This window comes from Protopterus annectens, chromosome 4.part0, assembly GCF_019279795.1.
Source record: "Protopterus annectens isolate FY-2018-M chromosome 4.part0, PAN1.0, whole genome shotgun sequence".
Classification (NCBI taxonomy): domain Eukaryota; kingdom Metazoa; phylum Chordata; order Ceratodontiformes; family Protopteridae; genus Protopterus; species Protopterus annectens.
The window spans coordinates 1,461,591,643-1,461,619,119 of record NC_056733.1 but is presented as its reverse complement, the minus strand read 5'-3'; the positions used below and the strand labels follow the sequence as shown (position 1 = coordinate 1,461,619,119).

At 43.2% G+C, this 27,477-nt stretch overlaps 1 protein-coding gene across 6 annotated transcripts in view; it reads right to left on the bottom strand.

The window, feature by feature from the left end:
* The window catches only part of NSD1 (nuclear receptor binding SET domain protein 1), a 1,335,896-nt gene that overhangs the window by 1,034,749 nt on the left and 273,670 nt on the right, over positions 1–27,477 (bottom strand). For all 6 annotated transcript variants that reach the window (XM_044069301.1, XM_044069302.1, XM_044069304.1 and 3 more), the window contains one exon: positions 26,304–26,476. In XM_044069301.1, the coding sequence (XP_043925236.1) occupies positions 26,304–26,476 (173 nt within the window). The remainder of the gene's footprint in view (positions 1–26,303; positions 26,477–27,477) is intronic.

Here is a 27,477-nt window from a genome sequence, read left to right as displayed (position 1 = left end):
CAAAATACAATTATTAACTTGCCTGCTTTGAAGCGTAGGTATCTTCTGCAAGATTCCCTGATTGGGATGTGCAGGTAGGCTTCCTTTAAATCCAGTGTTGCCAACCAGGCATCTTTGCCTAGCATAGGAAGTAACCGGTGAAGAGTTAGCTTCTTGAATTTTGGAATCACCAAAAGGTGTTAAAGATAGAAAGGTCCAGAATAGGACGCCATGAGTTGTCTTTTCTGGGTACCAGGAAAAGTCTTGAGTAGAAAACCTTGTCCCTTTTCCTCTTCTGGTACAGTCTGAACAGCCTTTATGCTTAAGAGAGACGGTACTTGCTTTTGAGCCTCTGCCCACTGATTTGGGGGTAGATCTGGCCAACTGTTTGGGGTTGGTAATGTGGGGAATTGAAATCTGTATCCTTGGGAAACTATATTTAAAACCCATTTGTCCTGGGTAATAAGTTCCCAGTTGTCTGCAGAGCAATCTTTCCCCCTAAAGGAGCAGTCAGTTGAGAAGTGCTTAGAAGTTTTAAAAGTTAAGTCATTGAGACAGTTTACCATAGGGGAGAGTCTTACTACTCCCTGATTTGGAAGTGGGAGCCCCCCACTGCTTAGTCCTGTGTGTGACCTGGGACTGTAGCCTGGGTGTTCTGCTGGTTCTGGGTTTAGACTGAGAAGGCCTGGAAGAGACAGGAAAGGACCAATTCTTAGAGGGCCAATGCCTACTAAATCTTGAAGGCTGTACTTGTAGTAAATCTAACAGTTTGCATAGATTTAGCTTTTTCCTCCATCTTTTTAAATACTACTTCTGCTTTGTTGCCAAACAGGTGGTCCTGATTTAAGGGAGCATCCAGCAATTTAGGTTTAACATGATCATCAACAATGTCTAGTACAGGATGGATAGCTAAAGGCCTGTGCTGGGGCAGGAGTAAGAAATCCCTAAGCCTCTTTTTAGAATCAGAGTAATCCTGGCTTTCCCAATGAAAATGCTCCCTAAGAGTATGCAAGGTTTCACCAAAAGAGAAATCCTCTGGGGGGGGGGGGGCAGAGGGAATAGAGTCCTCTGCATCAGAATCCTCATAGGTAGATAAGGGTGAATCCTGATCATCAGAGGAAACAGAAATTTGTGAATCCTGATCATCAGAGGAAACAGAAATTTCAGAATCCTGGTCAGAAGTATCATAAGCAAATTCAGTCCTAGGTCTCAGAGGGGGAAGGTTGGCTTCCCCTGATTAAAGTAATAAGGTCTTCAGCCTTTCTTATCATTTGTTTTTTAGGCATAGTGGCCTGACCATGTGGTCTGGGCGTCCGTTTTCTAGGTATGGTTCGAGATTTAGGCCTTGAAGAAGATGGCGTTGGTTTAATATGCAAGCCATTAGGCCTGAAAACACCCTCAGAAGCCGGTGCCTGCACAGTGGCTCTGGACCCATCTCCACAGGTTCCACAGTTGAAGCATTTCGCAGCATACTGGACTCCAAATAGGTCTCAGTAGAGGCCTGCGAATCTGAAGTAGCTGGTATCGGGGCTGCAAAAGCATCTCAATGAGTACCTTTAAATCCAGTGTTGGAATGGAGATCGAAGAATAGGGCATCCACTTTCCAGGGCTTGCTGTGATGTACCCTGGTGCAGAATTTGCTGAGCTGGTGACTATAGGGGGAGGCAAATAGGTCCACCTTTGGGGTACCCCATTTCTGGGATAGAAGGCTGAAGGTGTTGAGGTCTAACTGCCACTCGTGTGGGTCTAGGAGATTTCTGATTAAGTTGTATGCCCAAGAGCTTTGTTTGTCTGGCAAGAATTGAGCTTGCAGGTGAATATGCATAGCCAAGGCTGTGTTCCACGGGGTCATGGCTAGCCTGCAGAGCAGGTTCCCCCCTGCTTGTTGATGTACCACATCACTGTGGTGTCGTCGTTTTTTATCAGAATGGGCCCTGGTGACAGTAGGGATCTGAAAGCTGTCAGAGCGTGCTGAACAGCTAGCATCTCTTTTTGGTTGATGTGTAGGTGGATTTGGTTTGGGCTCCAGTGGCCCTGAATGCACCGGCTGTCCAGATGTGCACTCCAGGCATAGTCTGATGTGTCTGTGGTTAGGGTCTGGGCAGCGTGGGATTGTGTAAAATGAAGTCTCTTGTTGTGGTTGCATGCTGCTGCTGCCCACCAAAGAAACTCTGTCCTGAGACAAGGTATGACAGTTTCCAGGTCCTGAGAATGTTGGCACCACAGACTTTTCAAGTACCATTGTAGTTTCATCATATGCAGTCTGGCATACGGAATTAGTAAAATGCAGGAGGCCATGAACCCTAGAGCCTGCAGGATTTTCCTTGTGGATAGCAGGGTTCTGGTGGCCATTTAAGTGAAGTAGCCTGTCAGATGGGCTTGTTTTTCTAGAGTAAGGAATGCCATCTGGGGTGCCGTGTCCAAGCTTGCTCCCAGGAATACAATTTTTTGACTGGGGACTAGTTTTGATTTCTTTTTGTTGATAGTGTACCCCAGGGAGGTTAGAAGGTCCTTTACAAATGCCAGGTGCTGCAACAGCTTTTCCTGACTGTCTGCCTGAATTAGGAAATCGTCTAAGTAGGGGTAAATTTGAATCCATCTGTCTGCAATAGGCAATGACTGGAGCCAGGCATTTTGTGAAGACTCTATGAGCAGTGGGAATACGCCAAAGGGAAGTGCAGAGAAGTGATAAGCATAAATCCTGCCCTGAAATGTAGATATTTCCTGCATGAGTCCCTGATAGGAATGTGCAGATTGGCTTCCTTTAGGTCTAGGGTGGCTAACCAGGCATCTTTGGACAGCATAGGGAGAAGATGCTGTAGGGTGAGCATTTTGAATTTTGTACTACCAGGAAAGTGTTTAGAATGGATAGATCTAAGATTGGGCGCCAGATGCCCTCTTTTCTGGGTACCAGGAAAAGTCTAGAATAAAAACCTTGGCCTATCTGTTCTGCAGGAACAAGATGAATTGCCCTTATGGAGAGCAGGGACTGAACTTGGTTTTGTGCCTCTGCCCACTGCTTTGGCAGAAGGTCTGAAAACTCTTTTGGGGTTGGCAGCTTGTGGAAATAAAATTTGTACCCCTGGGATACTATGTTGAAGACTCATCGATCGTTGGTGATGGAGGTCCAGTTTTTTGCATGGTGGGCAAGTTTTCCTCCTAGGAGCACGAGCAATTGGGCAAAGGTGAGGACAGGAGTTGAGAAGTCATTGTGAATTCTTTCCGTAAGGGGATGGCTTAGCACTCCCTGTTTTAGAAGTGGAGGTACTCCATTGCTTAGATCTCTGCATACCCTGAGACTGGGGGTCTGTTTCTCCTGGGTCTAGTTTGAGATGGCCTTGAGGGGGCTGGAAAGGATTGCAAAAAAATCTTTGACTATCTGCTTAGCCTTAGCCTTTTCTTCCATCTTTTTTTTAAAACCTCTTCTGCTTTGGTGCCAAACAGATTGTCCTTGTTCAAAGGAGCGTCCAGTAATTTTGATTTGACATGGTCTGGCAAGGTTTGCTCCTTAAGCCAAGAATGCCTTCTAAGTACAGAACCTGTGACTGCTGCCCTGCAAGATGCTTCTAGGGCATCAAACCGACATTGCAGGGTATGTTTGCTAACTTGGCTTGCAGAATGGATAAGCTCCTGTAATTCTTTATTTTCTGCACAGTCAGGAAAGGTATATCATTTTTACTTAAGTTCCATAGTATGTTGCTCGTACTTCAGCATGGGGAACTGACAATTCAATGCTCTAATGGCAAGGGTTGCAGAGGTGTATACTTTCTTACCCCATCTGTCTAAAGCTCTGGAATCCTTATCTGAAAGGGTGGGATTCTTAGCTGTAGTTGCTTTTATTCCTTTAGGCCCTTGGGAGATGACCTCTGGGTCAGCAGTAGGATTTTTGAAAAGAAATTTATGAGAGTCAGGAACTCTGTAGTACCTAGTCTGGTTTCCTTGGAGCAGGGGGTAGAGTATCATGAGTTAGACTGGATTCCATTAAGATATCATCCACAACATCCAGAACAGGAAGGATAGCTAAAGGTCTCTGCTGTGGTAAGTCTAAAAATTCAGCAGAGTCTCTTTTTTGACGGAGGACAATCCTGGCATTCCCAGTGGAAATGCTCTCTCTATGTATGGTTTCACCAAAAGAAAAATCCTCTGGAGGAGAAGCAGAAGGAATGGATTCCTCTGCATCTGAATCCTCATAGGCAGATAAAGGCATGTCTTCATATTCTGAAACCTCAGAGTCATCGGACTCTTGGTCAGTCAAAGCTGCTGGGGACAGGTCTCTTTCTTTTAGCAGGGGAAGGCTGGCTTCCCCTAATCAGCATGATCAGGTCTTCTGCCATTTTAAGCATTTGTGATTGTGGCAAGGAAGCAGGCGCTTGAGTTTGGGTCGTCGTTTTTTTAGGTGTAGCTCATACTCGTGGCCTTATAAACTCTGTAGCTTTTGAGAGAACTGAAGACGTGAAAGAAGTCATCGATTTGTGTCGAATATAGGTAATGCGAAGAACTTCTTCAGAAGCTGGTGCCTGCACAGCGGCTCCGGACCCATCCAAGGTAGAGACATCCGCAGGTTCCGTAGTCAAAGAACAGTCTCGCGGCATACTGGACTCCGAACGGGTCTCGGTAGCTGCCTGCAACTCCATTGGAGTGGGCATCAGGGGCTGCTAAAGCACCTCACTGAGTACCAGCAAACTGGTGACTAGCTTAACAGAAGCGTCATCAGCAGTTTTTGACCTGTGCAGTCTGTCTCTGTCTTTATCCTTACGTTTTTTTTTTCCGGAATATCAACAGTCAGATGGCTTACCTAAGCCACTGCGGAATATGGAGACAGAAATCGAAAGTATTTATCTACAATAAGGGCCCGATGACTAATAGTTCAGGTGTTGAACAAAGCACAAAACAGACAGTGAGGTATGTCGTGGTCTGGGCCTAAAACAGGTGACACAGTAAGAATGGAAATCTCAGTGTGGTATTTGCTTTCCACAGGCGAGACAATTGTTACCTTTTTCTGACATCGGTTAGAGCAAGAAAAAAGGATCCCAAATGGGGTACTTAGCTTTAGAAGACTTCAGGATGATTCAATTTCAGAAACGAAAACTTAGGTTGCAGCTGACCGGCACTCGTGCAAACTGCTTATTCTTTGGGCTCCTCAGCAAGAAAGACTGATGTAGTGGCGTCAGCTGCCTGTTTTTATACCCCCTGACGACCTGACATCAGTCCTGAAGCGACAGCAACCGATTCAAAAATACTAAGCCTCTGGTATTCGGGCCAACTGAGGGCTACCTGGAGGCAGACAACCCAAGTGTGATGACTGCAACAATGAAACACGAAGAACATCATAGGAATCTGGTAGTTGGTGGCCCTAAAGAATAAAGTGCCAGCAGTATAAAAACTTTCTTACTCAGCCTTTCCATAGTCCTAACTATCTGTAGGCAACAGCTAGTTGGAGAGCAATGTAGATGGCCTGTCAGAGGAGACGGACACTACTGAAGGGGCAACAGAAGGGCATTTATAAAGACATTTGCACTGCTCAGGCACTTTATAGAATCTATCTGGCTTCTTAGGTGCAGAAAACTCAACAATGGCATTCAGACTGGCAGCAAAGTAGTTAATGCGTGCATTGATACGTCACCTTTATGCCCTATGTCTTTTGCAAGGGCTACAGACACTGCTGAGAAGGTATCCAGAAGGGCAGCCAGAACAAGAGGAACAGCAGATAATTTGGGACATTTCATCTGTAGGTGCTCATAATATCTTTTTTTAATCTCAGAGATTTGAGAACCATCCCACTTAAAACAATCCATCATATGGGCGATGGCATCGCCAGAGGAGAACTCTTCCACAGGGGAATCTGGACTTGTGGAGTCCTCTGCCACCAAACCATAGTTCAAGTTTGGGAAGAGGAAGCCAAGGATTTTTGCCACAGAGTCCAGATACTCATCCAAATAATCCAATTCCCTAGGCTTAAGTGTAGTGGAAGACCTGGGAGAAGCAGGAAGAGACCCCTTAAGGAGGCTTCAAAGCCATCAAAGCATTAACTAAACCCAGAGTGAAATCCTGCCAGTCACATTGTGGATCCTTAACGGGTTAAATATGCTTTGTTTTTTGGATTCTTTTTCTGTAGAACACCTGCTCAAAATGCCCTCAGACGGTCAAGACCCCTGGTGTGACTCACTAATGGCTGTAGGATTCTCCTCCCTTACCATGATCGGAGGAATATCCTTCGGATATAATCAGTCAAGGTTCCCCTTGACATGAGGTACAGACATTTGGAAAACCTCCGAAGATGTGCAAGAAGCCGGACCCATGGCGGTCTCTTACGAGTTGTGGCAGGGGAATCTAAAGCAACCACCGGATGGTCTTCTGGGCTTACACTAGCCTAGAGAGACATGTCCAGGGAGACTGGACAACAGCCAGATCAGACCTAACTTTCTTGGCATTCTTGGTAGATGGCTGGCCCTCATGATAAGAGGATTGTGCCATAGCACCTTGAGCCAACAACTTAAGAGGTTGGTTCTCAATGTATATGGACAATGAGACAACCATGTAGGGTCTTAGGCTCAAATGCCTGGCAGATACAGCACTGCATATGATTGTGAGAAGCACCCAAACAAGAGAGACACTTGTTGCGACAGTCTTTACATGGAACCTGTCTCACACACTGACATTTTCTCTTTCTGGAAGACATGAACACAACAAGAAACAGAAGAAAGAAAGAAAAGAAACCTCAATGGGACACTTATCTGAAAACATGGCTTGGTAACCAGCACAGAAGGAGGGAGTTTAGACCAACAAAGTAGTTCTGTGTGTGTGCATCTGTACATCGCCTTTACGCCCTATGCATTGCACAGGGAAGCATGTGTGTGAACGTACGCTGCCTATAACAGCCGAAGACTTTGGAATACTGGTCGGATGTTGGGCTATTCTTTGTAGGAGATCCCTTAGCTAAAGAATACTGCAACACTGACATGGAAGGAAATCAGATGAGTCAGAAGGGTGGTATGGACTTGATATGACCATGTAGGAACAAAAACTAAAAAGAAAGAGGAAAACTGACAAGGATAATATCCTCAGTGACCCAAATAAATCTACACAAGATATTAGGAACCCAAGCCCTTTGATATTACTTACTTCACCACTCAATAAGTGCATGCAAGACGCACATAAAACAGAAAAAATGGTGTAAATCACAAAATGCAATACACTACTCCAACAATAAAAAAGGTATTTGGCTTATACAACTAAAAGCACTAACAGCTCCTGCAGGAGAGTTGTTCTTCCTTCATCGTTGAAGGAAGAACTCCTTTATGGACACTATAAGTGCTCTTGGTCCTATTTACTTTTTGTTGCTCTTTGCAGTTTTGGGTGTGGCGGTAGGGTTGTTACCTCACAACAAGAGGTTCTCCCATTCGATTCTCGGCTTGGCTTGAGAGTGCCTTCTGTGTGGAGTCTGCATGTCCTCCCCGCAGTTGGGTAGCGTTCGAAAGACATGCGTGCCTTCATTGATGGTTGGGCGTAGAGCTTGCACCTCGGCATTTCATAAATAAAAAAATAAAAAAAATCTACTGCCAATCATTAGCGGACCGGAGTTCCGCTGTGGCGACCCCTTACCGGGAAAAAGCTGAAAGACCAACAACAAAAACAACTTGGTTTATAGAAACTTCACCTGAAGTGCAGAAATTACTTAATTTCTTATCAAATTTTCAAACTATCTAAAAACTCAGCTTGATCTTAAAAGCTGAAAACAATAAGGTATTCCTTAATTATACCAGAAATGTGAAAGGGAAAAACAATGAATGCAACATGACATTAAATAATGAAGTATTCACACAACTGCAGAAAGTACTGAAAGTAACTGCAAAATGAAAAAGTGTGTGTAACCTTCACACTATGGCAAAGCATGGAGAAAATAGCCCATAAAAATGCTACTACACAAAATTACAAACTCAATACATCACTGGGGCTCTACAGAAAGCCTGATGCTTTCCTACACAAAATCATGGAAAACTCAAGTCTTAGCCTTGTTAAAATATGTGGACAAACCCTTGTGATTAGTAACTGAAGAAAGACAAAGGGGGGGGGGGGTCACATCAGATTCAAACAATTTTAAACTTTTCATCTTGAACGGTATTTTAAAAAATTAATGGAGAAGCCCACCCAGTTCGGGTTTGTGAAAGGCAAATCATGCCTCCTGAACCTGATCGACTTCTTTGAAGCAGTCACTAAAGCTGTAGATGAGGGTAAGATGGTTCACACAGCCTATCTTGACCTCGCCAAGGCTTTCGACACCGTCCACCATTCTGGAATTATAGACAAACTCACTAAATTAGGTATAAATCCCTACATCACAAGATTGGGTTGCCAACTGGCTCACTGACAAAACCCACACTGTAAAAGTTGCAGACTCCAAATCTGACTTCAAACCAGTGACAAGGGGAGTACCACAGGGTTCAGTCCTGGGTCCTCTCCTGTTTGGTATCTACTTCTCTGAAGTACAGGCCAACACAGAAGGTCTCTGGCTAATGAAGTTTGCAGATGACTGCAAACTAGGAGTCATAGTCGAGTCCCCAAATGATGTGGACATCCTACAGAAGGGCCTCACTGAAACAGACACCTTGTGTCAGAGCGAGGGCCTCAAGCTCAATGCCAAAAAGTGCAGAGTCACCCCCTTTGGTAAAAACTCTGCACCCATGAACTACCACATAGGCTGCGGTCTACTTAATGCTGAATGTGTGATAAGAAACCTTGGGACCCAGGTGGACAGTAGTCTCTCCTTTGATAATCACATTGCCACAGTAGTCAGGAAATCCTTCTACATGGCACGCCATCATGAAAGGGTTCTCATCCAGGAAAAAGAGATATCCTTGATCCCCTCTACTCCTCACTCAGACCCATTATACAGTGCAACACCCCTTTTGCAATGTACCTCAAGACATCTGCAACAGCTGGGAATGGCTGCAGAAGTACATCACCAAGAGGACTACTGCCCTCAAACAGATGCCCTACGCTGACAGTCTCAAAAAACTCCACCTTTACTCTGTAGCATACTGCCTTCTCTAAGGTGATCTCTGCCTAACATACAAAGCTATGTCAAACCCAAAGCTGATGGACATGCTACACCTAAAGAAATCCCAATCCCTCTAAACTACTAACTGAACCTTGTCACCACAATAAACAGCACATGCTGGAGGGATAGATTCCTGTCCCAGAGACTTCCCATACTCTGGAACAAATTACTCATCTATGTCAAGCAGAGTTCCTCATTAGCACTCTTCAAGAAAAATCTTGAGTGGATGGGAAATAGGAAATTCACTTTTGTAGAACAAGCCAATACTATAATACAGATATAGTCCAAATTTACAACAAAATCATGCCAAAAGAATCAAAGGTTTACTGCTGCAAAGCTTTTGGGCTAACCACCCGAGAGCAATGAGGAAGGGTGGTTAGCCCGAAAGCTTTGCAGCAATAAACTTTTGATTCTTTTGGTGTGATTTTGTTGTCAAATAGGAAATTCACCCCAGGAATCACTTCTGTGGCTATGCTCCACAGGGGCACAGGAAAATAACTTTCTTGGTGGCAAAAGCCAGGGAACCATGTTGGCTAGGCTTGCTTAGGCCCTTGGGCCGATAGCCTAGTACCTACCTATGAACAATAGAATTGGTATAAAACAAGACTGGGATCTGGCTTCTGACACGCATGGAACAGTACGGGGGGGGGGGGTGGCTTCAGAAATATATGGAACAGTACAAATTTGGTAAAGGGACAGCTTGTCTTCAGCATACTATGCCCTTCTTTGAAGATATAACTGCATCACTTGAAGGTCTAGCAGTAGGAACAATCGTATGGAACAAAACCCATGTTAAAGAAGCACACACTGAAGTCCATCTAGCTTAAAAGGCATGTCCAATTACCCCTGGAGCATAGCTGGACAATTTCATAACCTGCAAACCCTACACATACAACAAATAATGTTTTCTGCAGTATTTGAAAAAGCAACAAGAAAGATCTTAAAATGCAAGAATCCCCGACTAGAAAACTTAACCATTTATAAAGGCTTCTCGTACTGTCATTCTATTTCTTAGAGGTGACTTCTGTTTTTTAAGGTGGTGCTTGTTTTGGCTCTGCGTCAAACTAAGCACCTGCAATGCATCACTGGGGTGAGCCAACATCCACCAAACTGCCCAGACCTAAAACTAAACGTATTAATCAGAAAGAGAAAAAAACCTGCCAGAAGTTTTACACACATTTTGTGATTACAATATTCGCTTCTTTATAAAGTACAGTTTTGTACCTACCATAAATGTAGATGTCCGAGAGGTATGCATCTGCAGTCCTTACAAATGGGTTGTCCTGGCCTCAGGCAGCCCTTCGGTCGGCCGGATTCCAAAGTCTGGGTCTGGCCTCGGCTGATGTCGCACTTCACCCGACGTCATAGCTGCAGTTCTTCGGGTATAAAGGCATCAGCCGACGCCATTTTCCTCAGTGTTTCTTGCCCCAGATGCCAGGTGCCCTCTAGGAAGGCTAAATTTGGATAAATGCAAATATTTCCAAACAAAAGAGAGCAAATAGAAATAAACATGTATATACATATATACAAACAAATACACCATAATAGATTCCCCCAGCTAGCTACAAGATGGGCAAATACCTAGGAGTACCACAGAGGGAAGGACGGTCGGTTATCCTGTCTGCAGATGTATACCTCTCGGACATCTTCATTTATGGTAGGTACAAAACTGTACTATGTCCTTCAAGGATGCATCTGCAGTCCTTACAAATGGGTAGAATACCATAGCCAAACTGGGGGAGGAGGCACTAAGGAGGCACTAAGAATTTATGGTGTAGTTAAGATCCCTTGCAAAACAGCAGTGGCAAAACCTGCTCGGGATCTGGAGTATAAAGGCAGATTATAATGCTTGACAAATGTATGCACGGAGCTCCAAGTAGCAGCCTCTAAAATGTCTTTGGTAGCCACTCCTCGTAAGAAAGCTGTAGTAGTGGCTGTTGCCCTTGTGGAATGAGGTCTGATGTTTTCTGGAGTTGCCTTTCCATGAAAAAGAGTAACAAAATCTAATGCAATTTCCTATCCATTTTGAGATTGTTTGTTTTGAAATTGCTTTTCCTTCCATTCCTGTTGCATATGCTACCAGAAGCTGGTCAGTTTTTCTATAGTTCTTGGTTCTGTCCAGGTAGTAGCGCAATTGTCTGTGTACATCCAAGGTATGCAGCAATCTTTCCCCCCTGTTCTGTGGGTTGGGGAAGAATGTTGGTAGGTGTATTGCTTGGTTTAAAGATACCCTGGAGACCACTTTTGGCATAAAGGTAGGATTAGTTCTCATGGACACTCTATCCTGATGGAAGATAAGGAAGGGCTGTACTGCCATTAATGCCTGTAATTCAGAAACCCTTCTAGCTGAAGTGATAGCAAGCAGGAATGAAGTCTTCCAAGATAAGTACTGTAATTCTGCTGTTGCTGCTGGTTCAAAAGGGGGGAGTGTCAACTTTTCTAACACAAAGTTCAAGTCCCATGTAGGCAATGGTGGTTTCCTTGGTGGTTTTACATTTTTAATTCCTCTGAGAAACTGTCTGAGTAGAGGTTGAGAAAAGACTGGAGGATCCATGTTGTATTCTGCTGAAATTGCTGATGCATGAATCTTAATGGAGGAGTAAGACAGACCATTGTGGAAAAGCTCTGCTAAATATTCCAGGATGTTAGCTATGTTTGCCAATGATGCGTCTACTCCTTTTGTTGCACTCCAAATCTGATATCTTTTCCATTTTGCTGAATAAGTTTTCTTGTTGAGGGTCTGCGAGCCTCCAAGATAATGTCTCTAACCCTTTGAGATAAATTTGGGTTATTTTTCCTTATGTAATGTTCCAAGCAGCTAGCTGCAGAGTTTTCAAGTTTGGATGCAGGATTTTGAAGTTGTTCTGTGTTAGCAGTAGAGGCATTAGGGGTAGAGGCCATGCGTGTTCCCGGGACATACTCCTCAGTAGCGGGTACCAGTGTTGCCTCGGCCAATCTGGAGCTATCAAGATGATCCTCGGGTGATCTTCTTTGATCTTCAGTAGCACTTTGTGCATCAAAGGAAGAGGTGGGAATGCATATGCTGTCAGGTTTTCCCAACTGAAGGATAGGGAGTCCACCTTCCAAGCAAGTGGGTGGTATGTCCTTGTGCAGAATTTTTTCAATTGGTGGTTGTGTGGGGATGCGAACAGGTCTATTTCTGGCAGTCCCCATTTCCTTGTGATGGTTCTGAAGATGTCTGGATGCAGCATCCATTCGTGGGCATCCGTGGTGGTTCTGCTTAAGATGTCTGCTAGTATATTTTCTTTTCCTGGCACGAATATGGCTTGGAGCTGAATGTTGAGGCTCAGAGCCACATTCCAGAGGTCTATTGCCATCCGGCATAGAGGATATGAATGTGTGCCTCCATGTTTATTGATACACCACATAACTGTGGTGTTGTCCGTCCTTATCAGCAAATGACCCTGTCGAAGAAATGGTCTGAATGTCTGAATTGCCTGTTTTACTGCCAGCATCTCCTTTTGATTTATGTGTAGGTTCATCTGGTCTTGAGTCCATAAGCCTTGTATACACTTGTCCACCATGTGTGCCCCCCATCCGAGGTCTGAGGCGTCCGTGGTGATAGTCTGGCTTGGGTGAGGCCTGTGGAAGGGCAGTCCTTTGTTCTATTGACAGGCCTGGGCCCACCACTGGAATTCTTGCTTCAGGCATGGAATTATTGGAATTTGGGTCTCTAGGCTGTGCTTGTGCTGAGACCATAAATTCCTCAGGTACCACTGTAACTTCCTCATATGTAGTCTGGCATGTGGAATTATTATTATGCAGGATGCCGTGTAACCCAGGGCTTGCAGGATTTTCCTTGCTGTAAGCTGGTTCTGTGTTGTTAATGCCATGAAATAGAGTGGTAGCTGCTTCTGTTTTTCTGCTGTGAGGAATGCCATCTGGTTTGATGTGTCCAGTTCTGCACCCAGGAAAGTTATCCTTTGGGATGGTATCAGCCTTGACTTTTTTGTGTTGACTGTGTATCCCAGGGCTTGCAGCAGGTGAATAACCTTTTCCAAATCTTTTGTTAATTTGTCTTTGCTGTCCGCTTGTAACAGGCAGTCGTCCAGGTATGGATAAATTTGAATTCCTGAAGCCTGCAATGAGCAATTACTGATGCCAGGCATTTCGTGAATACTCTGGGCAGTAGATAAGCCAAAAGGCAATGCTGAGAATTGATAATGCTCTGATCCTGCAAGAAATCTGAGGTATCTTCTGCAATTTGGTCGTATGGGGACGTGCAGGTATGCCTCCTTGAGATCCAGACTCACCAGCCAAGACTCCTTGCCCAGCATGGGAAGAAGTTGCTGTAGGGTCAGCATTTTGAATTTTGGAACAATGAGATATGTGTTTAGAGCGGACAGGTCGAGGATAGGTCTCCATTAGTTTTCCTTTCTTGGTACTAGGAAAAGCCTTGAATAAAATCCTTGTCCTTGTTCCATAACCGGTACCTTTTCTATAGCTCTCATCCTTAGTAAGTGGTCTATTTGCTGTAGAGCGTTTGTCCTTTGGTTTGGAGGAAGGTTTGGCATTCCTCTCTTCCTTGGAAGAGTATGGAAGTGAAACCTGTAGCCTTTGTCTATTGTCTGTAAAATCCATTTGTCTCCTGTAATGTAATGCCAATTTACTGAAAATAAGGCTAATTTTCCGCCTAAGGGTGCTGCCAGTTGTTCCCTGGTAGGCGGTTGCAGAGCCAAGTCACTGTGATTGTCCTGTAGAAGTGGTAGTGGCTGGATCTGTGGCAGTAGTTCTCTGGCTGTTAGGCTGACACTGACGTCCCCTGTAGGCTCCTCTGGACTGACCTTTGCCTCTAGGGCGTCTATTTCTGCCTCTCTGTGCTCTGGTGGCGTCTGGAAAGGACCAATTCTTGGAAGGCCAGTTCCTACTGAACCTCGGAGGCTGGACCTGTAAGAAATCCTTGACTGTCTGGACAGATTTAGCTTTTTCTTCCACCTTCTTCAACACTTGCTGTGCAGGGGAACCAAACAAACTGTGTTTTTCCATGGAAGCATCTAGAAGCTTTGATTTTACATGGTCTGGTAAGGATTGCTCTTTTAACCATGCATGCCTTCTGATCACTGTACCAGTCATAGCTGATCTAAAGGAAGCCTCCTGTGCATCATAGCAGCATTTTAAGGAATGATTACTGACCTGCTGAGTGTTATGCACCAAATCCTGAAGGGACTTACGGTCTAACGGTTCAGGTGAGGACAGTTTTTTAGTGAGCTGATCTAACAGGAATTCCTGATACTGAATCATGTGGAATTGACAGTTTAAGGCCCTAGCCGAAAGAGTAGCAGAAGTATAAACTTTTTTACCCCATCTCTCCAAAGCCCTAGATTCTCTTTCAGAGGGGAGTGGGTTTTTGGCAGAGGCAGTTGTTACAGCTTTTGGGCCCTGTGAAATAGTTTCTGGATCTGCAATAGGAGCCTTATACAAATGATAATGTGTGTCCGGAACCCTGTAGTATCTGTCGGGCTTAGCAGGGGCCGGAGGCAGAGAGTCAGGTGCAGTACAAGCATCAGTAAATGCATCATCCACAACTGTAAGCACTGGTGGAATAGCTAAAGGCCTATGCTGTGGTAAATGTAAAAAGGTCCTAAGCCTTTTCCTGGAGTCTGAAAAATCCTGGCCCTGCCATTGAAATTGTTCCCTCATAGCATGCAAGGTTTCCCCAAAAGAAAATTCCTCAGGAGGAGAGGCAGAAGGTAAGGAATCCTCTGCATCAGAGTCCTCATATGGAGAATAAGGGCCTTCTGGAGGATTTGTATGTTCTGAATCATCAGAGGAATAGTCTGAAGAAACTGGCTCAGGGGGCTCTGCTCTAATCCTCTTCTCTGGAGGTGGGTGAGAGGCCCTGTCAGGGTGAGATTGGGTTCCCCTGATCAAAGAAATGAGATCCTCTGCTAGACTAAGCATTTGAGTACTAGAGCTAGGCCTGTGAGAGGGGGCTTTAGCAGGCACGGCCTTTGAAGATTTAGCTGCTTTAGCCCTGGCAAAAGCCTTAATTGACATGGATGCAGGGGGCCTAGCAGCTCCACGTGCAGGAGTAGATACATCTAAGGGAATAGTATCTGATAAATCCTGAGAACCTGTAGGAGGTGGAATTTCAGTAGCAGATTCAGCCATGCTGGAAGAGGCCTCGGTAGAAGGAGGCATGCTTTCGGCCGAAGGAAAAACCGCGGACTCGGCTTCAGCCGAAACCGAGACGCCATGTTGGCTTAGCCGCGGTTTCGGCCGAAACCGCGGACCGCGAGTGTCGGTCCTTTTCTTTACGCTTTTTAGCTAAATGTGAAGTCGGAGTCTCCGACGGCATGATATAAGCAAAAGCGGGCGAAAAACTCCTCTGCAAACTCCGACCGACGTCTAAGTGTTCGTCGGTTGAAGGAAGCACAGGCTAGACAAGCTGCTACGTCGTGGTCTGGGCCTAAACAAGGTAGGCAGTAAGAGTGGAAATCTTTATGAGGTATTTGTTTCCCACAAGTTAAACAGTTATTCACTTTTTCTGACATCGGCTGAGGCAAGAAAGAGTCCCCAACGGGGTACTTAGCTTTTTAGAAGTCTTCGGTAGTAGTAATCTCTGGTTCTGACCGACCGGCACTTGCGAACAGCTTCTGCTTCGGGCGCCACGCGGCAAGAAAGACTGAGGAAAATGGTGTCGGCTGATGCCTTTATACCCGAAGAACTGCAGCTATGACGTCGGGTGAAGTGCGACATCAGCCGAGGCCAGACCCAGACTTTGGAATCCGGCCGACCGAAGGGCTGCCTGAGGCCAGGACAACCCATTTGTAAGGACTGCAGATGCATCCTTGAAGGACATCTACCAGTTTGTCACTGACTTTCTTTAAAAATCCTCATGTGTGTGCACACATATCTACATCTATACATTCATAATCAATACAAAGAGCAGCACCAAAGATGTCTGAAGATAAATAACATTTACAATACAAAAAATAAGAAAATAAAGAGGAAAAGTAGAAAAAAGAGATTCGCAATGGAGAAGTTAAAGAAAAAGAAACTGAGGTTATGGAGTAATTGCAAAGTGAAGGAGTCACTTTATCAAATTTAATTCAGAAAGCACCACAACAGGATAGAGCAACAGATATCCAAATTAAGGGGAAACCAGTACAACAGGAAGCAATTGATCAGGTGCCATACAAAGATATTTTGGAGCCTTCTACAGGAAACCAGTATAAGCTTTCACTTGAAGCTAGACAGCAAGGGAAGAAACAGGAAACTCTGATGCAGTCAATGTTAAGGAGTGATGGGACAGTGAGTTCCCATATGAGAAAGCAGTGGATGGCAGAGGATGAAATTGAGGAGAATATGCCACAGGAATATGCTGTAAAACTTTCTATAGAATGCCCGCAGGAAATGGAGAAAATACAGTTGTGTACACTTACCATAAATGTAGATGTTAAAGTGTATTCACTGTTGCAGTCATTACATTTGAGTTATCCTGCTGGCAGGTTGCCCTCAGATGGCCTGAATTCCAAAGTCTTGGGTCCTGCGTTGGTCAGTGTCACCTCTTCCCTGACGTCAGGTCGTCAGGGGTATAAAAGATGCAGCCGACTCCATTTTATTTAGTTTTTCTTGCCCCAGATGTCAGGTGCCCCCAAAAGGGTTGGCTAAAATTAGGTAAATAAAACATACATGCACCAAAATAAGTTATACCTTCCTTTATAAGCAAATACACCATCTAGGTTGCATAGATTAGAGAGGTAAAGATAAGTTCCAGCAAAAAAAAGGGGGTGGCAGGTGGGTAATCTGAACTGCAACAGTGAATACACTCGAACATCTACATTTATGGTAAGTGTACACAACTGTACTATATTCTTCGTGTTTCACTGTTGCAGTCATTACATTTGGGTTGAGTCCCAAAGCTATGGTTGAGGGGCTGGAGCTAAACAGCATTAGGAATGGCTATGAGGCCCTGCATAACTGCAGTGGCAAAGACTGCCCTGGATTTAGAGTAAAGAGGCAGATTGTAATGTTTTGTAAAGGTATGCACGGAACTCCAAGTAGCAGCCTCCAAAATGTCTTTGGTTGGCACTCCCCTGAGAAAGGCTGCAGAAGTGGCTGCAGCTCTGGTTGAATGTGGCCTAATGCCCTTAGGCACTGGCTTGCCATGTTGTGAATAGCAGAAACGAATGCAGTGACCTATCCACTCTGAAATAGTCTGCTTGGAGACGGCCTTTCCTTGTGATGCAGTGGCATATGCCACTAGTAATTGCTATGTCTTTCTGAAAACTTTAGTTTTGTCCAAGTAGAATCCAAGTTGTCTGTGTATGTCCAAAGAATGCAGAATTTTCTCCCCCTTATTCTGCGGATTTGGATAAAAAGTTGGCAAATGAATTGTTTGGTTAAGGGCTACACTGGATACCACCTTAGGCATAAATGTAGGGTTTGTTCTCAAAGAGACCCTGTCTGGACAGAAAATGATAAAGGGTTCCACAGCCATGAGAGCCTGTAGCTCTGAAACTCGTCTTGCGGAAGTTATTGCTAGGAGCTGAGCTGTTTTCCAAGATAAAAATTTTATGTCCCCAGTAGCAGCTGGCTCAAAAGGAGGTAAGGTGAGTTTTTCCAAAACATAATTGAGGTCCCATGCAGGTGTTGGTGTTTTCCTTGGAGGCCTTAAGTTTTTGGCTCCTCTGAGGTACTGCCTTAATAAAGGATGAGAAAAGAGTGGTGGCTCTGTATTGTAATGAGCCGAAATGGCAGATGCATGGATTTTAATTGATGAAAAAGATAGGCCTTTGTGTCCAGCATCTCAGTTAAATATTGCAAAATCTGAGGAATATTTGGGACAGCTGTATCAGTTCCTTGAGCTTGGTTCCAAGCGCAAAATCTCTTCCATTTCCCAGCATAGGATTTTCAAGTACTAGGCCTTCTGGCTTCTTAAATGACATCCATCACAGCTTTACTGAGTGGTGTGGTTTGTATGGCTACATTATCCGCCATGCTGCCAGGTTTAGGGTCCTGATTTGGTTGTGCAGAATCCGATTGTTTTGTTGGGACAGTAGATGAGATATTTGAGGTAAGGTCCAGGCTGGGCATTGGGACAAGTTCCTTAAGATTGGATACCAGTACTGGCGTGGCCAGTCTGGGGCAATCAGAATCATTTTTGGCTTCTCCTGCCTGACCTTTAGGAGTACTTTGGGGAGGAGAGGTAGTGGAGGAAAGGCATATACTGATAGGTTTGTCCAGTTGAAAGATAAGGTGTCCACTTTCCAAGCTTGTCTGTGATAAGTCCTTGTGTAGAATTTTCTTAGTTGATTGTTTTAAGGAGAGGCAAATAGATCTATGTCCGGGTGTCCCCATTCCATTGTTATCATGCTGGAGACTTGTGGATCTAGGTGCCACTCGTGGGGATCCATGAGGTTTCTGCATAGTTCGTCTGCCAGAGTATTTTCCTTTCCTGACAAAAATTGTGCCTGCAGATGAACTTGGTAAGTCAATGCTGTGTTCCATAAAGCCATGGCCAGTCTGCATAGGGGGCAAGAATGAGTTCCCCCTGCTTGTTTATGTACCACATGACCGTGGCGTTGTCTGTCTTTAATCAGTAGTTGTCCCAGATGAAGTAGGTCCTTGAAGGCTGTCAGGGCATTTTGAACAGCTAGCAACTCTTTTTGATTGATATGTAGATTGCTTTTGGTTTGTGGACCAGGTGCCCTGAACGCCTCTTCCTGCCATGTGTGCCCTCCAGGCATAATCAGATGCATCAGTCGTTAGGCTCTGCCTGGCTGGGGGTAGTGAAAATGGCTGTCCTTGTTTTGGTGACAACCCTTTGCCCACCATCGAAATTCCTGTTGCAGGCAGGGTTATTAGAATAATCATTGTTTCTAGACTGTGGCAATGCTGTGTCCAGACACTTTTTAGGTACCACTGAATTTTCCTCATATGCAGTCTTGCATATGGAATTAGTAAGATGCAGGATGCCATGAAGCCCAAAGCCTGCAGAATTTTTCTTGCAGATAACTGGGCCTTTGTTGCCATTTCCTTGAAATAGGTAGTCAGTTGCCTTTGTTTGTCTGGAGTGAGATAAGCCATCTGGGAAGTTGTATTTAAGCTTGCACCCAGGAATATTATCTCTTGAGAGGGTATTAGTTTTGATTTCTTTTTGTTGACTGTGTACCCTAGGCATGTTAAGTCTTATCACAAAAGTCAGATGCTGTAGTAGAATATCCTTGTTCTCTGCTTGTATGAGGCAGTCGTCCAAGTAAGGATATATTTGTACTCCTCTTTGTCTACAGTAAGCAATTACTGGTGCCAGGCACTTTGCAAAGACCCTAGGCGCAGTAGATAAGCCAAAGGGCAGTGCAGACAATTGGTAATGCTTTGAGCCAGCCTTGAATCTGAGGTATCTTCTGCATGACTGTCTGATTGGGACATCTAAAGTCACGAGCCAAGCCTTGCTGCCCAGCATGGGCAGAAGCTGCTGTAAGGTCAACATCTTGAATTTTGGTATAGCCAGGAAAGTGTTCAGAATAGATAGGTCCAGTATTGGTCTCCATGCTTTGTCCTTTCTGGGTACCAAGTACAGTAGAGTAAAATCCTTGCCCCTGCTCTTGCTGTGGCACTTGTTGAATTGCCCTCATGTCCATGAGAGCTGTGACTTGTTTTTGAGCCTCTGCCCATTGATTTATTGGCAGGTCTGGCCAACCGTTTGCTCTTGGCAGGGTATGGAAATGAAACTTGTAGCCTAGTGACACTGTCTAGAACCCATTTGTCCTGGGTTATAATGTGCCAATACTGAGGAAAAAAAGTGCTAGTTTCCCCCCTAAGGGTGCTGCCAGAAGATAAGTGCTTGGTGCAGGCAGGGGGAAGTCATTGGGACTGTTTCCTGTATAGTTGTGATTTGTCTTCTCCACCTTTGGAGGTACAGGCACTTCACTGCTTAGACCTGTAGGAACCTTGCGGCTGTGATCTGCCTCTAGGGCATCTGATCTGCCCCTTTGAGGTCTGTCTGAGACTGGAAAGGACCAATTCTTTGTAGGCCAGTGTCTGCTAAATCTAGGTGGTTGTAACAGTAAAAAAAATCCTTGACCGTTTGCATAGATTTAGCTTTGTCCTCCATTTTCTTTAACACCTCTTCTGCCTCAACAACAAACAAGGTATCATATGTTGTAAAGGAGCATCTAATAATTTTGCATTAACATGGTCAGGCAGATTTTATTCTTTTAACCAAGCATGCCTCCTAATGACAGAACCCGTAACAGCGGCCCTGCAGGCCTCCAGAGATTCAAACCCACATTGCAAAAACGCTTTCCAACTTGTTCAGCTGCATGCAATAAATCCTGCATTTCTTTGTTTTCTGCACATTCAGAATTTGCCATCATTTTCTGTTTAAGCAGTGTCATGATATATTGCTGATATTTGAGCATATGAAACTGACAATTTAAAGCCCTTATAGCCAAAGTAGCAGATGTGTAAATCTTTTTTTCCCCCATCTATCCAGTGCCCTAGAATCCCTGTCAAGAGGGGATAGGGTTTGTTGCAGTAGAAGCCTTGACCCCGTGAGTTAGTTTCTGGGTCTGCAAAGGGTTTTTGAAAAGGAATTTATGAGAGTCAGGGACCCTATAGTAACTGTCCAGCTTAACAGGAGCTGGAGGTAGAGAGTCAGGGGTCAGACTAGACTCCGAGAACCATCTACAATGTAAAACACAGGTGGAATAGCTAGAGGCCTGTGTTGAGGTAGTAATAGGAAGTCTGAGCCTTTTCTTAGATTCTGAAAAATCTTGGCTCTCCCAGTGGAAACGTTCCCTCATGGTATGTAAGATTTCCCCAAAAGAGTAGTCCTCAGGAGGAGAAGCTGAAGGAATAGACTCTTCAGCATCATAATCCTCATGGGGGGGGGGGGGTATTCCTGATCAGAAGAGGAATCAGAAGAAATGGAAACCTGATCTGAAGATTCATAGTCTGTCTCTTGCCTAGGCCTCATCAGGAGGGGGATGGGAAACCCTGATCAAGGTAATTAAGTCTTCGGCCATTTTGAGCATCTGTTTTTGGGCATGGAGGCCTGTCCTTGTGGCTGCTGAACTTGTTTCTTTGCCTTTAAAGGTGTTTTAGCCTTTGTCTTTGAAGTCTGTTTAATATAGAATTGTTTGGGTCTGAATACACCCTCAGAAGCAGATGCCTGCTCAGCGGCTCCAGACCCATCTGAGGGAATTACCTCCGAGGCTCCAATACTCTGAATTTCCAGCGGCCTGGCTGACTCCACATGGGAGTCGGTAGCGGCCTGCGACTCTAAAGTAGCGGGCATCAGGGGCTGCGAAAGAGTCTCACTGAGGACCGGCGAACCGGCGACTTGCTTAGAAGCTTCTTCGTCAGTTTTGGGCCTCAGTTGCCTGTCTTTGTCTTTTCGTTTTTTGTGAACTCTGGTAGTTGGATGGCTATCTGACGACATTGTATAATTAAATCTTCGCCCAAAATAGCTTAATGCAAAATCATACCAATGCTTAGTGATTTGGTTAAATCTAGCACAAAACCTTCAACTAGCAACGTCATAGTCAGGGGCTAGGCAAGGAATACAATAAGAATGAAAGTCCTTATGAGGTATTTGCTTCCCACAAGAAATACAATTATTAACTTTTTCTGACATCGGTCTGGAGCACGAAAAAGTTTCCCCAACTGGGTACTTAGCTTTTAATGAAGACTTCAGATCTGAAACTCGAACACGAAAATTTCAGGAGTCGGCCGACCAGCACTTGTGAACTGCTTCTGCTTCGGGCACCGCACGGCAAGAAAGACCAAATAAAATGGCATCAGCTGCATCTTTTATATCCCTGATGACCTGACGTCAGGGAAGAGGCGACAGCGACCGATGCAGGACCCAAGACTTTGGAATTCAGGCCAACTGACGGCAACCTGCCAGCAGGATAACCCAAATGTAATGACTGCAACAGTGAAACACGAAGAACATCAAGGGATGTGCTCTCAGTTTGGAAGAAAATGAGCCAAGAGAAGAATTGCTTGATTTAATAGACAAAGATCAATATAATAAATAGACTGCAGGTTCGTCTGATAATACAAATAAATACAGTAATTAGGACTGTCCATAGAGATCCATGGGATATAACAGAAATAAACCAGCTATATTACTGTGCAGCTAAATTAATAACTGAAAGTTCTACCACAAGAACATAGGGTAGTGAAGGAAAGGAAGGGGAGAAATTGAATACCATCATGGAAGTATCGAATAGAGAAAACTATAAAGCAATTAAGACAAGAAGTGTCACTGTTAGAAGAGTATAAAAGAGGGAACAGATCAACAAAAACACTAAGACAGAAGTGACAAAAGCAATATGCAGTTATTAGAACAGACCAGGATCCATCATGAGTGATCGCAAATTTGAACAAAAAATTTCAGCACAGGCCAAAAAACTTAGAAGATACGCGGTTAAATATAAAGGAAAAGTACAAAATAATCAACTTATTGATGATCCAAAAACGTTTTATAGAGAAATGAGAAAAGCTAAAAGGAATTGAAAGACTGCCAAAAAAAGAAATAGATACATTTTGGAGAAGTATTTATGAAGATCCTGTGGAACAAAAAGATGCTAAATGGATAGAAGTAGTGAAAGAATAAGACGTTTAAAGGTACAGGATATGAAATGGGATGAAGTAACAGTGAGACTGAAACAAAGTTAAGAAAAGCCTCAAATTGGAAAAGCCGGCCCAGATGCAGTAACTAATTTCTGGTCAAAAATATTAACATCTTTGTACAAAGATCTAGATTTATAAGTGCACCCCAAACAAACACCAACCTGGCTAACAGGAAAAACAATGCTCCTACTCAAGAGTGAACCTGCAAGCTACCCTAAAAATTATAGACCAATAAATTGCCTTCCGACGATGTATAAACTATACATGGGAATTGATGCCAACAACTCAGTCATTTAGAAGAAAACTCAATTATGGCAGTAGAACAAAAGGGAAATAAAAGAAAGTATATGGAACAAAGCATCACTTGTTAAATAAAGTCATAGCGGAGAACTGTAAAAAGGGGAAGAATCTATGTATGGCATGGATTGACTACAAAAAAGCATTTGATAGTATCCCACATTCATGGATAAAAGAGGGCTTCAAAATGTATGACATACACCCTATACTGCTCGACTACATTACAGTGACCATGAAACAGTGGCAATCACTTTGCAATTAAGGCATGATAAAGGACAAATTATTATCCCATGGATAAAAATTCAAAGGGAGATATTCCAGGGTGACTCTGTCACCATTACTATTCTGCCTTGCCCTTAACCCCTTAAGCTGTTTACTTAACAGCTTAGGCCATGGCTATAATTTGGCTCCTAGAAAACAACAAAGTGTAAAGACTTTTCATCTTCTATTTGTCAATGATTTAAAACTGTACAGCTCATCAGATGAGGAACTAAAAGCACAACTGCAGGTTGTCAAAACTTTTTCAGATGATATAAGAATGTCATTTGGTCTTGATAAATGTGCAAAAGCAACCTTTAAAGCAGGAACATTGCAGCACCAGGAAAATATCAGTTTGGGACAAGAATGTGATATAAAAACTTCAGCAAGAGGGAGTGTATAAATATTTGGGAATTGAAGGAACAACAATAAAACATGAACAAATATGAATAAAACTTAGTAAGGAATACTTTAGAAGACTTAAATTAATCCTGAAAACAGAGTTAACCATCTAGGAACAAAATTCAAGCTATAAACCAATTTGCTCTTCCTGTCCTAACTTGTGTGTTGGATAGATTAGATAAGAAAACAAGGATGATCCATGCTCACCAAATGATTTACAAAAATCAGTGCATACCACGAGTATATATTCCCCGTTCTGAAGGAGGAATGTGCCTCCCTGAAATTGACTACCTGTATAGATCTGCAATCATGGAACTCCACACATACCTGCTGACCTCACAAGACCCAAACGTAGTGAAAGCTTTGAAACATGAGGAGAACAAATCTAAGATGACTTCTCTGCTTAACCTAGTAGAAGCATACTGCCATCAAGCAGGAATGGAAATCAGACCAGAAGTACATAAATCAGGCGCGGCAAATGAATGTGCCAAAAAACAAAAGAAAGAATATAAGGTGAAGGACCAGAATAGAAGGCAAGAAATGTGGAAAATGCATAAATATAGTTGCAAGTATAGAAAACTTCTGAAAGACCCTCATGTTATCAGGAACGAATGCAGATATGGTTAAGGAGAGGTGAATTTGAAATGTTAATATTGGCGGCCCAGGATAGTGTGCTACGTACAGGCTGGTTTACAAAGTGCAATGAACATGTGGGAGAAACAGACAAATGTAGGTTTTGTAGAAGAGAACTGGAAACAGTCACACATCTCATTACTGGTTGTGACATACTAATGGCAGAAGGACTGTACACTGAAAGGCATAATAATGTGGCAAGACTGTTGCATTGGGGATTGTGCAAACATTATGGTACTGGAGTGGCTGAAAAACACTGGAAACATGAGCCACAAAGCATCAGAGAAAATGATGACATTTATATCACATGGGATCACCCATTACCAACAGCTCAAAAGATAGATGCTAGAAAACCAGATATATTGGTCCATGAAAAGATGACAAAAGTAGCGCTGATCATTGAAATCATCACACCCATTCACTATGGTGTGCTGTGCACATACAGACACAAAACCAGAAAAAAAAAAGATTGAGAAATTAAAAAGTGTGTACACATACCATGTGTGTGTGAGTTACGGTTAGATTAAGGGTTACTTCACAGGATACCGTGCTGGGTGTACATGCTGCTGGGCATGGTTTGTCAGAGTATCTTGCTCAGTGACAGTGTTACCAAAAGGCTTTTGTAAGTTAATGTGTACAGCTGGGGTTCAGGGCCTGGGTCGGGTTGAGGCCCATGGCCTATCCTTACTTATGTGCTAACCATAACTATGAGCTCTGAACCTGCAACTGACCCCATCCCCACACCTTACTTCATGAAAAACCCTTTCATGAATAATACCACTAAGCAGATTGATTTAGCCTGTATTTAATGATAGTGCTTTAGTTAAGCATTCAGAAATGGAAACTTTTTTTTTTTTTTTTTTTTTACCACTTGGACATTTGCTGTTTTTCAAGTTCAGGTAACTACGTATTTGAAGTATTGGTGGTGCAGTGATTAGCATTGTCACCTCACAGCAAGAGGTTCACCAGTTCAGTTCTTAGCGGAGTCTGTGTGCTCCCTGCGTTCACATGGGTTTCCTCTCAGTGCTTTGGTTTCCTCCCACATTCCAAAGACATGCATCTGGAGGTTTTCGCCTCGGGTCTACTCTACTCTGAAAATGGACTCTGTCCCAGTCAGACCTTCTCAGTTAACAAATGTTAAATAAATAAATAAAATACACCGTGTTTCAAACACAATGAATTTTATTTACTTATTTCTTTAACATTTGTTAACCAGGAAAGTCAGACTGGGACAGAGCCCACTTTCAGCGGAGGCTTGGGGAGAAATTCTCTTAATTATACATAATGGAGATTATACACACACATTTTACACACACACACACACACACACACATATATATATATATATATATATATATATATATATATATATATATATATATACATACATATATGCATGTGTGCGTGTACACACACTTGCAACCACATGATGTGGAAGCAAGGAGTTAAGGCAATCTCTTCTTGAAGATGATCACTTTTCACCTAACAATTAAGCAACTGCGGTATTAGTATTAGACTGGAAAGGGAAGCTCTTACAAAATATATTTCTGACACAAGATTTATGGATTTGAACACACCCACCTATCTTTTTTATGTTAATAAGTTTTGTTATAGGTCAATGAAAATTCCTACAGTTAGAACAAATGGTACATGCAAGAAATGCAAATGCTTTGTTACCCTAAAGCATTCAGTAGAATTCTTCCCGGCAATACCAAATTAATCATACTTTTGACTGGGGAAGCAACTTCCTACAGTCTGTAAACTATGAATATCCATGGGATTTCAAGTTCGTATGTACCTTTGTAGTGTAGCGCTCACTTACACTGCCACTGCAGCCTGCACAGCACAAGATCTACTAAAACGTGTTGTCTCTTGCAAATCTACCAGTTCACTGGCTGGCACATACTCAAAACTTCCCTGCCAGTTCCACAGCAGCAAATACTATAACAGTAGCAGATACGTTACTTAGTCCAAGAAAGGAAACAATCAAAGCTACCTCAATGTTTATGAGAGGGACAACAGCTAAAAAAGTCATAACAGCTATTGCTCTAACAGTGACATGATATACCTTGTGCTTGTAGTTCTTGTCCCTTTGTTTGCCTCTTCTCCGCAGGACTGGCAACCCTTCAAATTGATGTCTTCCTTCAAATGGCACAACTGCCCTTGCAGCTACCCAAGCCTGCTCAGAAACTTTCCCCAGTGTCTGCACACACCACTGTCGGCACGGCCTCCTGCTTGGATCTAAGGATTATAGTTTTAAAAAAATATGCAACATAAGCAATCACAGCAATCAAAACTAAATGACAAATAAACCAAAGAAAAATTTTGCTGAAATCCTTTTTAAACAATGTTACAAATTAATGTTACTTCCTGTGAAAGCTGAAGACTAGATTTTTCTCAAAAATAAATTAGTATAACTTGTGTTACTTTACATCCAATCTAAGTCTGCAAAACTGCAGATGCTTGCCACTTCATTTGAAGGAAAAATGGCATATTTAATATGACTGCTAATTAACATACTAAAAATTAATGATCATGTAAAACCCAGAACAGTACAAGTACTTACAGAACTCAACCAAATACGTGAGTTAAGACCTTGCATTTCTTCCTCAATGAACAAAATTGCATCACACCCAGATGACACTTTGTTCTTGCATGCTTGCACGAAAGTACCAGATACATCTTTATATAAAGGAAAAGATAAACATTACTGAATGGCATTTAGAACACAAATGTGAATCAATCACAGGTGACCTTCAGTTTTCTGGCCATCTGAAGCAGTGATTTTCTCTGCCTAAAGGTATCAACACTACTCTTCCAACACCCAATGCAAATCTATTTAGCTACTCCTCTTAAAGACCTAATTAAGGTTAGTTTTATGCCATTATAAAACCAGAAGTTTACAACGGCTCAAAGTAAACTACCAGCAACACTCGAGTAGGCCTAATTTTTGGCAGTACGAAGGAAAGGAGAATGGCTAGACGAAGCCATCAAGTTGATGTTGACTCAAGGTGACCCTATGAAGAGTGGTCTTGAACCAGTTTTTGCCTATCTAATTGGTGAAGGAGGGGCACCCAACAATGTACTTGTGTTGAATTCACCACACTCCAATCGTCCTCTTATGTTGACCTTTGACCCACCCAGCATGCAACTTTTTTCTCTCTCTAATGTTATTTTATATTTTGACATACAAAAAAAAAGTCAAACTCTTGTTATTTGAACTTTCAGGAAATGTTTACATA